Below are 11,929 nucleotides of genomic sequence, written 5' to 3'. Positions count from 1 at the left end.
AGGAAGGCATTTTTTGTTGTGTCTTTACATGGTAGAAGGGATGTGTGGCTTCCTGGGGTTTCTTTCATGAGACTGCTGCCCCTATGACCTACTTATCTCCTAAAGTCTCCACCTCTTACCATCATCTTGGGAGTTAGGGTTTCAACGTATGAATTTTGGAGGACACAAACATTCAGTCCATAACAACTATCATAATAGAAAATGCCGATAAATTAGATATATTAAATCTAGGACTTCTAGTCATCAAAAAATATCATTAAAAGAGAAAAAAGAAACTACAAAATTAGGAGAGGAGATGCTATAAATGTACAGATAGAGAGAGAGAGATGACAAGGGACTTTTACCCAGATTATACAAAATCCAGACTACATACAAAGAACCTCTACAAATCAATATGAGATAGATAACACAAAACAGGAACCAAAAAAAAGGCACCTGATACAAGAAACTATCCAAATATCACTCAGTCACAAAAGAATGTTCGACCTCAGCAATATTTGAATTGAAAGCACATGAAAATACACAAATTAACAATATTTTTAACCTCCTGACATTCAAGGATGGGCAATGGGCTGAGCTAGGGAATAGCATACACAGGTTGATGTAATTTACCCATAGTGTGTAACACTTGGATTACATTTTGGTTTATAGTTATTTATTCATTAAATTAATTAATACTGAAGTATGGCATGCATAGAACAATGGTGATAGTGAACCTCAAAAAACAGTCACGATTACGTCATGTCAATTCAACTGAGGCCCTAAATATAAAAGAAACTGTGGAATGCATATCAACTGCTTATAGTAATGGAGGGCACATGGTAAGTGCTTAATCAATGGGATCCACCGTTGTTGGATTAAAGGGTGGGTATCAGACAGGAAATCCAGGATGATGCACTTGCACTGGCCATAAAGACAGAGGAATCCATTCTAAAAAGCCCTTTCCCAAGTGGTCCCCAACTTGGCCAATGCAGTGGGGAAAGTTACTCGTACCTCTGGCAAGAACTTTCAACAGGGGAAGCAACTCGAAGGCTCACAGGAGCTCATTACTTAAGACAGTGACGCAAAACACAGTATCCTCTGGGTATCAGGGGGCTTTTCTTTCTCTTTCCCAAGCCATAGCATTTGGATTTGAAAAAGCCTTTGGCTGAATTTACACGAAGCTGGAAGACAACTCTGGATCTCAGGGAGAGAGTAAGTTAACCTTCAGGATGATCCCCAAAGGCACAAGTTTCTATCATGCTCTGAAACCTGCCAAAACCTTAATGTGAACTTAGGTTTGCTTCAGGCTCCAAGACAAATAACTTTGTTTTATGACCCAGGCAGCATTTCCACGGAATAAATAGGGGGACAGACTATTTTCCAAAAAAAATACATGCCCAGACTACAGAAATCTAAGACTATCGGAATAGGGATGGTGTTTGGAGGGGTCATAGCTGGGTAGAGGATTCACAGGACCCAAAAGTAGGAAATGATGGGAAGGAAGAGCTCCATACCCTCCAGGTAAGTGTAATCACTTCTATCACCTTTCTTCTTTACTTTGCATTTCCCACATTTATGATGTGCAGGATAAAAATTAGAATAACTAGGGGGCGCCTGGGTGGCACAGCGGTTAAAGCGTCTGCCTTTGGCTCAGGGCGTGATCCCGGCGTTCCGGGATCAAGCCCCACGTCAGGCTCCTCCGCTGGGAGCCTGCTTCTTCCTCTCCCACTCCCCCTGCTTGTGTTCCCTCTCTCGCTGGCTGTCTCTATCTCTGTCAAAAAAATAAAATCTTTAAAAAAAAAAAAATTAGAATAACTAACATTTCATAAGTATTTCTTGTGGACCAGAAACTCTGCTAAGCTTTATATGCATTCACTATTTTAATTCTCACACCAACTCAATGAGGCAGGAACTAGTTATCCCTATTTTGCAGAAGAGGACAACGATTAAATAGCTAAACTTACTTGGTTAAAGCCACACGGCTGGCACTGGTGTGCCTGGGGTTTGACAATCCAGCTCCAGCTGATAAGAGTTTGAGCTTTTGAGAGACTGTGGACTCTGGGAAACAAACTGAGGGCTTCAGAGGGGAGGGGGGTGGGGGACTGGGATAGGCCGGTGATGGGTATTAAGGAGGGCACATAGTGCATGCTGCACTGGGTGTTTTACGCAAATAATGAATCATGGAACATTACATCAAAAACTAGGGATGTACTGTATGGTGACTAACATAATATAATAAAAAATTATTATAAAAAAAAGCTTGCACTTTTAACCGGTATTCTATGCTAGACAATAGGTAGTCTGAAGCCACACCATCTAGAAAGATTCATAAACCAGTAACTCTCATTTCCTTTCTCCCTCTCTCTCCTTCCTACAAAATTTACTGAATACCTAACATACGTGCCCGGCCCTGGGTCAGGTCTTGAGGAAGAGTCTCTGAATTTACGTGACACACAATCGATTGGGGGAGACATGCAAGCAGTCTGAAAGACAGGGGTTTTAAATACTATGATAGAAATAAACAGAGGACATGTACAGGGGTCTGGAAAAGCCTCTACCGCAGACTTTTAGAAAGCTACCTCTTTCAAGAAATGTCCACGGACAAATTTTTTCAGCGAGTCAGCATTTAGTCAAGGCATTGAAATTTAGCATTTGTTGAAGCCTAAACCTTCATCAATTAGATTTTGCCTCCGTCCTTATCCTACTACAGGTTAAAAGGTACTAATGTGTTCCAGTTTGTGGAATGATCCATGTCTAGGCCCAGGACCACACGGGGCAGGGACAGGGGGACAAAGGATCCTACCGAGTCCCAGACTCTAGAAGGAGAAATGGCAGAGTTTGAATATGCTTTGCCACAGTCTGCTCCATTTTCTGAGACTGTGCCTATCCTGTAGCAGAAACTAGTTTGCTGATAAGGCCAATGGGGCTTTCAACAACACAGACATCAGGACTCTACTAACTTACCAGAGTATTGGTGTCTTTCTTGTTAATTAAGTTTCGTTTGGAGTTAATTAAAGTAGCAATTCATAGCCCAGAAATAGTAAAACAGTAAAGAAGATCCCAAAGCTATTATCAATATTTTTGAAATAAACACCAATGGAAATTGTACATTGATGATATCAAGTAGCATAGGCTAAGAGAATGTATCAAGGTTGAATCTGTGTTTCATCAATGACTAGCTATGTAGGACTATAGAAAAAGCTAGTTTACCTGTCTGAGTTTTGTTCCTTACATGAATAATGGGAATAATTCTACATACCCTACATAATTACAAGAAACACTATGATTAAGCACTTAGACCACAGCCTAATCCCCAGTACAGCACATGTGATAGAAACATTATACAAGCCACACTGTCATTTTAAATGTTTTGTAGCCACATTAAAGAGCAAACAAATAAGTGGAATTAATTTTAATAATATTTTATTTAACTCAATATATCCAATTTTGTTATATCAAAATATTTTACATTGCTTTAATTTTTTATTTCAATAAATTGAAATAATGTAAATAAAAGTTGAAACTTCAGTTTCTTAGTCCCACTATCCACATTTCAAGTACACAGTAGCCACAGCGAACTGCCCTAGCACATGGCCCAGACACTGCAAGCACTCACCTAAGCACTATAAGGAGAGATGGGAACCAAACATGGCTCCAGCAAACCAGGAATGGGTTGATATCCGGCAACTCCTGGGAATTTTGTTAAATGTGATCATGCCTTTTGTGCACACAAGAAAATTCCTCAGAAATACAAATAATGAAGCATGTAAAGTCTGAAATGGCATCATGACTCGAAATGGCATTAAAAAATGGCCAGAAAAAAAATGAAAAATAGAGATGCATGATGCAAATATGGTAAAACATGGATCATTTTTTAATCTGAGTGATCAATATATTAAAGCTTATACTATTATCTCCATTTTCTATTCATTTGAAACTTTTCACTATAAAATGTGTCAAGTACTGGTAACCTAGTTGGAAAATGAAAGGGCATAATTCACTGGGTGCTTACTATATGCTAGGTTTGGTACTTAAAATAATTCTCCGTAGTAATCAGTAGTGTTTCCATTTGAAAGATGAAGAAATGGAGGTTTAAATGACTTGCCAAACTAATGAAAGTAGTTTTTGTATTCAGGCAATACAAAGATAAAGATACACATTGTCCCCCACCTTGACACATCTTTTGGTTCAAAGGAATACATGGATAATGAAACAAAGGAACTACATTCAATGACGATGACCCATTGTGCTGAAATGATCATCCCAAAGCCTATGACACAGGCCAAAGCAGAGGAAACCCTCGTTTCATGCAGAGGCTATACCAATAGCCAGAGAAACTGGGTCTCCATCAATGTAAGTAACTTGCCCCAGAACACAGTTGGTCACTGTTAAGATCTAAAAGATCTAAACCTACTCCAGAGTAATTTTCTCCCACATTTTATAACAACTAATGTCAACTAGGATCTGAAGTCTTGAGCATCTTGCAGATGGTAGCCCCTTTTCATGAAGACTCTATGCATGTTTCCCAACCTTTAGACATGTGAGAAGGGACAAAGTGTGAAGTCCTGGAATAATCTAAAATATGACAAAGCCAGTCAGTCTGTCAGGAATTTGGGAGGCCAAGGGGTCTCATAAAAAGGCTAATTACATCCTAGGTTTGACTCAAAGTGCACATTTTAAGACTTACATACTTATGATCACAAATGTGTACGTGTGTGTGTGTGTGTGTGTGCGTGCTTACTTTTGTAGATTACATACACGAACTGGCAAATGGATGAAAAGCATCCTCAAGTAAAGAGACTAAAGGTTACCACTTGAAACCTTGATTTAACAGAGAGATTTAATTTAAATTCTGGACCAACGGTGATTCGGACATTGACGCTTAAGAAGAGAGCCAAGACTACATTCCTAAATCTGTTTAAAGCCTGAGAGACCTTTTTTTCCTTTCTCTTTCTCTCTCTCTCTCTTTCTCTCTCTCTCTTCACCTGCTCCCCCATATCTGGTAATTTTAGGAAACAGACTTTACCCAAACCAATACATTAAATGATAAATTCGGAGAGTATTTTTTTATAAAATAACAATGTTATGGTATCATGTGCCCTAATCTAATTGTCCTTTTTTTTTTTCCTATAGATAAACTCACATTGTATTTCTCTCCTGTGAACTTCAGAGGTTCCATGGAAAATAATGTTACCGAGTTTATCTTCATGGGTCTTTCCCAAAATGAGAAAGTACAGCAACTATGCTTCTTTTTGTTCTTATTCTTTTATATGATACTCATGACTGGAAATTTTCTCATTATAATGACCATTCAAAGGAGTCCAAATCTCAACTCTCCAATGTACTTCTTCCTTAGCTTCCTTTCCTTTGTGGACATCTGCTATTCCTCTGTTACAGCCCCCAAGCTGATTGTTGATTCCCAAGCCAAAGTCAAGAGCATCTCTTTTGCTGGTTGTATGGTGCAGCTCTTTTTCTCCCATCTGTTTGGCTGCACAGAGATCTTCATTCTCACGGTGATGGCCTATGACAGGTATGTGGCTATCTGTAAGCCTCTACGCTATATGACCATTATGGACCGGAAGGTCTGCTCTGTGATGGTGGTAACCTGTTGGTTAGGAGGGTTTGTGCATTCCTTCATCCAGACCATCCTCACTGTACAACTGCCTTTCTGTGGCCCCAACCTGATTGACCACTATTTCTGTGATGTCCACCCCTTACTGAAGCTGGCTTGCACAGACACGTACGTGGTGGGGCTCATTGTGATAGCCAACAGTGGCATGATTTCCCTGAGCTGCTTTGTCATTCTTGTGGGCTCCTACATTGTCATCTTGCTTTCCTTTAAGACCCGTTCATCAGAGGGGAGGCGCAAGGCCTTGTCCACATGTGCTTCCCATGTCATAGTAGTGATCTTGTTTTTTGTCCCCTGCCTCTTCATCTACCTAAGACCTTCCACCACTTTCACTGAGGACAAGATGGTGGCTGTGTTCTATACCATCATCACACCCATGTTAAACCCTCTGATCTACACCCTGAGAAACATGGAAGTGAAAAATGCCATGAAGAGACTGTGGATAGAGAGGTTGTTGGACAGAAAAAAGAGAGATTCTGGTGTGAAGCTCAGTGGGATTGGTGTAGCTTCAGTTGTACCAGTTTCTACAAGGGTTGCTGGGAACAAGTCAACCATCATCCCTTAAACCTTATCCCATGAGATACAGTGTAATATAGCATAGTCTTGGATTTGAAGTCGAAAGACCTAGTTTGAAGGGCCTGTTCCACCAGTTACTAGTAGTTTGACTTTAGGCAAAGTGATATTCTCATTGCCCTGATGAGAAATCTGACACCCAAACACAGTCCATTTCATAACATATAGTACTGTTACCTGTGAGCAGTAGCTCTAACTGATGTGGAATGTCAGGCATATGTATTCTAATAAGGGAATATAAAGAAATATTATCACAATATTGGAATGATATTAAAACATAAAGGAATGGGGGCGCCTGGGTGGCACAGCGGTTAAGCGTCTGCCTTCAGCTCAGGGCGTGATCCCAGCGATCTGGGATCGAGCCCCACATCGGGCTCTTCTGCTATGAGCCTGCTTCTTCCTCTCCCACTCCCCCTGCTTGTGTTCCCTCTCTCGCTGGCTGTCTCTATCTCTGTCAAATAAATAAAATCTTTAAAAAATAAAAAATAAAATAAAATAAAAAAATAAAAAGTAGCATGTTTCTAAAAAAAAAAAAAAAAAAACATAAAGGAATGATACCAAAAACAAATGTTGATGTTGATCTTGCTATCCTTTGGTCTGTTTTAAATCTCATTTTATTTATTTTTTTATTTTATTTTTTATTAGTTTTTATTATGTTATGTTAGTCACCATATAGTACTTCATGAGTTTTTGATGTAGTAGTCCATGTTTGCATATAACATTTATTGTTTGCATATAACACCCAAGTGCTCGTTACAATACGTGCCCTCCTCAATACCCATAACCAGACCAACCCATTTCCACAACCCCCCCCCCCGAAACCCTCAGTCTGTTTCCCAGAGTCCATACTCTCTCATGGTTTGTCTCCCCCTCAGATTCCCCCTTCATTTTTCCCTTCATTCTCCTAATGTCCTCCATGCTATGTTCTTTATGTTCCACATATGGGTGAAACCATATGATAATTGTCTTTCTCTGATTGACTTATTTCACTTGGCATAATCCCCTCCAGTTCCATCCATGTCAGTGCAAATGGTGGGTACTCATTCTTTCTGATGGCTGAGTAATATTCCATTGTACATTTGTACCACATCTTCTTTATCCATTCATCTGTTGAAAGGCATCTCAGCTCCTTCCACAGTTTGGCTATTGTGGACATTGCTGCTATGAACATTGGGGTGCATGTGCCCCTTCTTCTCACTACATCTGTATCTTTGAGGTAAATACCCAGTAGTGCAATAGCTGAGTCACAGGGTAGCTCTACTTTTAACTTTTTAAGAAACTTCCACACTCTTTTCCAAAGTGGCTGCACCAACTTGCATTCCCACCAACAGTGTAAGAAGGTTCCCCTTTCTCCACATCCTCTCCAACATTTGTTGTTTCCTGCCTTGTTAATTTTTGCCATTCTAACTGGTATAAGGGGTATCTCAATGTGGTTTTGATTTGAATTTCCTGATGGCTAATGATGTTGAACATTTTTTCACGTGTCTGTTGGCCATTTGGGTATCTTCTTTGGAGAAGCGTCTGTTCATGTCTTCTGCCCATTTTTTGACTTATTTGGTTTTTGGGTGTTGAGTTTGAGAAGTTCTTTATAGACCTTGGAAATGAGCCCTTTATCTGTAGTGTCATTTGCAAGTATCTTATGCCACTCCATGGGTTGCCTCTTTGTTTCATCGACTATTTCCTTTGCTGTGCAGAAGCTTTTTATCTTGATGAAGTCCCAAAAGTTCATATTCACTTTTGTTTTCCTTGCCTTTGGAGAGGTGTCATGAAAGAAGTTGCTGTGGCCGATGCCGAAGAGGTTGAGGCCTATGTTCTTCTCTAGGATTTTGATGGATTTCTGTCTCACATCAAGGTCTTCCATCCATTTGGAGTTTATCTTTGTGTATGGTGTGAGAGAGTGGTCAATTTTCATTCTTTTGCATATAGCTGTCCAATTTTCCCAGCACCATTTATTGAAGAGACGTAAATCTCATTTTAAAATGGAGATAAACTACATTTCCTACCACTTCCCAGGGTTATATAGAGAATTACATGAGATGGAATCGAAGGTAAATGCATTTTGTCAATGGTAAGGAGATGTGAAAGCCTACAAGGCTTGCATCCATGAGACCCCAAAATTATAGCAAAGAAAGAGTTCTTAATGGGCTCATGAGAACACAATGTGACTATTCCCCCAAGGCTCAGCCAGAGGAAGCAGACAGAAATGCCTACCTCTAATTCTTTCCCTGAAAGAGGCTTATCTGCATACTTTAAAGTCTGATGCCTAAGGGTCAAGCTTCTAATTTAGCACAGTAGGGGCTGACAGCAATATTCCCCAGAAACCAAGAAGGCCAGTGGACACCATCTCCACCTTCACCCTCTGGCCCATTCCAAGTCATCAGTGTCTCCCTGGCAGGAATTTATGCACACACTTGGTGCCACAGGTTTTGTGGCTGTTCCCCAAAGTATGCCCCCCTCAGTCACCTGACTTTGGTGGGCAGCAGAGCTTTAATTCACTGGTCCCATAGGATTATAGTAAACAAACACTTTTTAACCAGCTAACCCCCCAAAAAATGCCCATTTCCCAGTCTTTCCCTGAAAGAGCTCTACTTACATACTTTAAAAGCTACTTCCTGACAAGGGAAATAAACGCAAAAATGAACCCCAGGGTCTTCACCTGGATAAAAAGCTTTTGCACAGCAAAGGAAACAATCAACAAAACTAAAAGGCAACCTATGGAACAGGAAAGATATTCACAAATGACATATCAGATAAAGGGCTAGTATCCAAAGCCTATAAAGAACTTCTCAAACTCAACACCCAAAAACCAAAGAATCCAGTCAAGAAATGGGCAGAAGACATGAACAGACACTTCTCCAAAGAAGACATCCAAATGGCCAACAGACACATGAAAAAATGCTCCACATCACTTGCCGTCAGGGAAATACAGATCAAAACCACAGTGTGATGCCCTCACACCAGTCAGAATGGCTAAAATTAACAAGTCAGGAAATGACAGATGTTGGTGAGGATGCAGAGAAAGGGGAACCCTTTTACACTATTGGTGAGTACGCAACCTGGTATAGCCACTCTGGAAAACAGTATGGAGTTTCCTCAAAAAGTTGAAAATAGAGCTACCCTATGACCCAGCAAATGCACTACCCCAAAGATACAAATGTAGTGTTCTGAAGGGGCACTTGCAACCCAATGTTTATATCAAAGCAATGTCCACAATAGCTAGACTATGAAAAGAGACCATATGTCCATTGACAGATGAATGGATAAAGAAAATGTGGTGTATATATACACAATGGAATATTACACAGCCATTAAAAAAATGAAATCTTGCTATTTGCAAGGACATGGATGGAACTAGAGGGTATTATGCTAAGTGAAATAAGTCAATCAGAGAAATACATTTATCATATGATCTCACTCATATGTGGAATTTTAGAAACAAAACAGAGGATCATAGGGGAAGATAAGAAAAAATAAAACAAGACGAAGTCAGAGAGGGAGAAAAACCTCTTAATCATAGGAAATGAACACGGTTGCTGGATGGAGGGGGATTGGAGGATGGAGTAACTGGGTGATGGGCATTAAGGAGGGCATGTGATGTAATGAGCACTGGGTGTTATATAAGATGAATCACTGATGAATCACTGACCTCTACCTCTGAAACTAATAATACATTATATGTTAATTCACTGATTTTAAATTAAAAAAATAAGCAAGGGAACTTCCATACATGGTTTGTCTTGGGCAGTTATAATACAAAATCTCTACCACCACCTACCAAATCTTTTGTTTAGATAGAGGCCTTAACTAGGTTCAGTCACATATACTGTCCAGGTGGCCTCAACACCATGTCACTCTCTCAAAGTTGTGTCCTTGGGCAGCTTCTAGCTCAGGAAAGGCAAGTAGAGCACACACTCCCAGGACAGGGACACTGGAGCATCTTCCAATATCTGAGGTCCAGCTCTCTGTCTGACCATCCAGAGTCACATCCTCTCAATGACCTCCTTCAACAGTTGCCTTTCAAAATTCCCAGTAGACTGCATCAAGATGGTGACATAGTTTATTACCAACCTCAGTCTCCCTCACGAGAAGATCAGCTAGCAACTATCCATAGACAAAACACCACTGTGTAAATCTCAGAGCTCAGAAGTGAAGCTGAAGCACCCCCACCATCAACAATGGAGGCCAGGAAGAACTGCCATAGAATGGTAAGATGAGCAGTTTAACCTAGACTGCATTGCCTCCTTCCCAGTCCAGCTCAGCTACACCAAGAGGGCCCCCCGGGGCCTACAGTTTTTCCAGCAGGAAAAAGAAAACCCAAGGTGAACATGCCGCTTCTGAAGTATTCTGAGACACTTCTCAGGAGGCCCACTTGGGTCTCAGCTCATGGGGAACACTGTGTGAACCTACAGAGCTCAACCACTGGAGATGGCACAGAGACAGGGAAGGGAGTGGGACTTACAGCAACCAGCATTCAGATCTTGGAGGACCAAGTTCCTGTTTGCAGTAGCCCCAGAGATCCCAGCCAGCAGCCCTGACTGACCAGGAAGTTTAGTTGGCAGTTCTGCCTAATTCAGATCCCTAGCCAATGAGCTAAACCAACTACAGAGCTCATAATATGACCCTACATGGGCAGGTGAGCAAATTCCCAGTCCCACCCAACTGCACAGCCTAGTCTCCAATGACCCTTCTGGATGCAAGGCCATGGATACCCAGCAGTGGTGGAGAACATACTCTGGATCACCAGGGCAAAGGAGCAAATTCATAGTCCTTCCCAACTACTGAGCATAGCCTCCAGTCCCAACCCTCTGGGAAGAATAGGCACAGACACCTGGCAGCCATAAGCACATCCTATGGCCTTCCCAGGCAGGGAGCCAAGCCAGAAGTCCTATCCAGTTATTGAGTATAGCCTCTGGCCTTGCATAACTAGGGACCTGAACAGTAACCCTGAGCAGCCTCAGAGCCCAGCCTATAGCACCGCCTAACTATAGAGCCCAGGCTACAACCCCATTCAGCAACAGAGTCTAGCATAAAGGCCATCCAAGTCCTACCCTCACTACAATGTCACTGTCTAGGAAGCCACCCTGGTCATTCCACACTAGTTCATTCACCTCAGCTCTCGACTCTGGAAATAAGCTTAAGTGATCACTTTGTTAAATGCAGTAACCCATGTAGTACTCAGTTCATAGCAAGCCCTCAATAAATGTGAGCTATTTTTATTATTATTGTCACACTTCTAAAATGTAAATCTGGCCAAGTTATGCATTAACTTGAAATCTATCAACAGTTTCACACTGTCTACAAGATTAAGATCAATAGTATTAGTATGGCATATAAGCACTGGAGCCTGTTCACCTTTCTAGCTTCACTTGCCAGGACTCCCCTGGAGCCTATTTTCCAGCCATTCTGAAATATATATCATACCCCCAAACTTGTTCGTTCCCCATATGCTCTTTACATTTTGTGTGGCATACACACCTTGTCTTTCTGATTCATGTTTATTCCTGCAAGGACGTGGAGAAAGGGGAACCCTCTTATACTGTTGGTGGGAATGCAAGCTGGTACAGCCACTCTGGAAAATGGTATGGAGGTTCCTCAAGAAGTTAAAAATAGAGCTACCTTATGACCCAGCAATTGTGCTACGGGATATTTACCCCAGAGATACAGATGAATGGATAAAGAAGATATGGTTCATAGGTACAACGGAATATTACTCAGCCATCAGAAAAGATCAATATCTACCATTTA

At 41.1% G+C, this 11,929-nt stretch overlaps 1 protein-coding gene across 1 annotated transcript; it reads left to right on the top strand.

Moving 5' to 3' along the window:
- Positions 1-5,159: 5,159 nt before the first annotated feature.
- On the top strand, positions 5,160-6,176 carry LOC123785133 (olfactory receptor 4S2-like). The gene has a single exon (XM_045786844.1). It carries the CDS (start codon positions 5,160-5,162, stop codon positions 6,174-6,176), a length of 1,017 nt encoding a protein of 338 aa, XP_045642800.1.
- The last annotated feature ends 5,753 nt before the right edge of the window (positions 6,177-11,929 follow it).

Source organism: Ursus americanus, chromosome 24 (genome assembly GCF_024610735.1).
Source record: "Ursus americanus isolate L20-20 chromosome 24, mUrsAme1.1.p, whole genome shotgun sequence".
NCBI lineage: Eukaryota > Metazoa > Chordata > Mammalia > Carnivora > Ursidae > Ursus > Ursus americanus.
The sequence above is the reverse complement of the archived record's forward strand: the minus strand, read 5'-3'. Positions and strand labels throughout refer to the sequence as shown.

What these genes read in the sequence shown, in the direction of transcription:
- LOC123785133 (XM_045786844.1), top strand. Translation starts at nt 5,160, where the DNA reads ATGGAAAATAATGTTACCGAGTTTATCTTCATGGGTCTTTCCCAAAAT.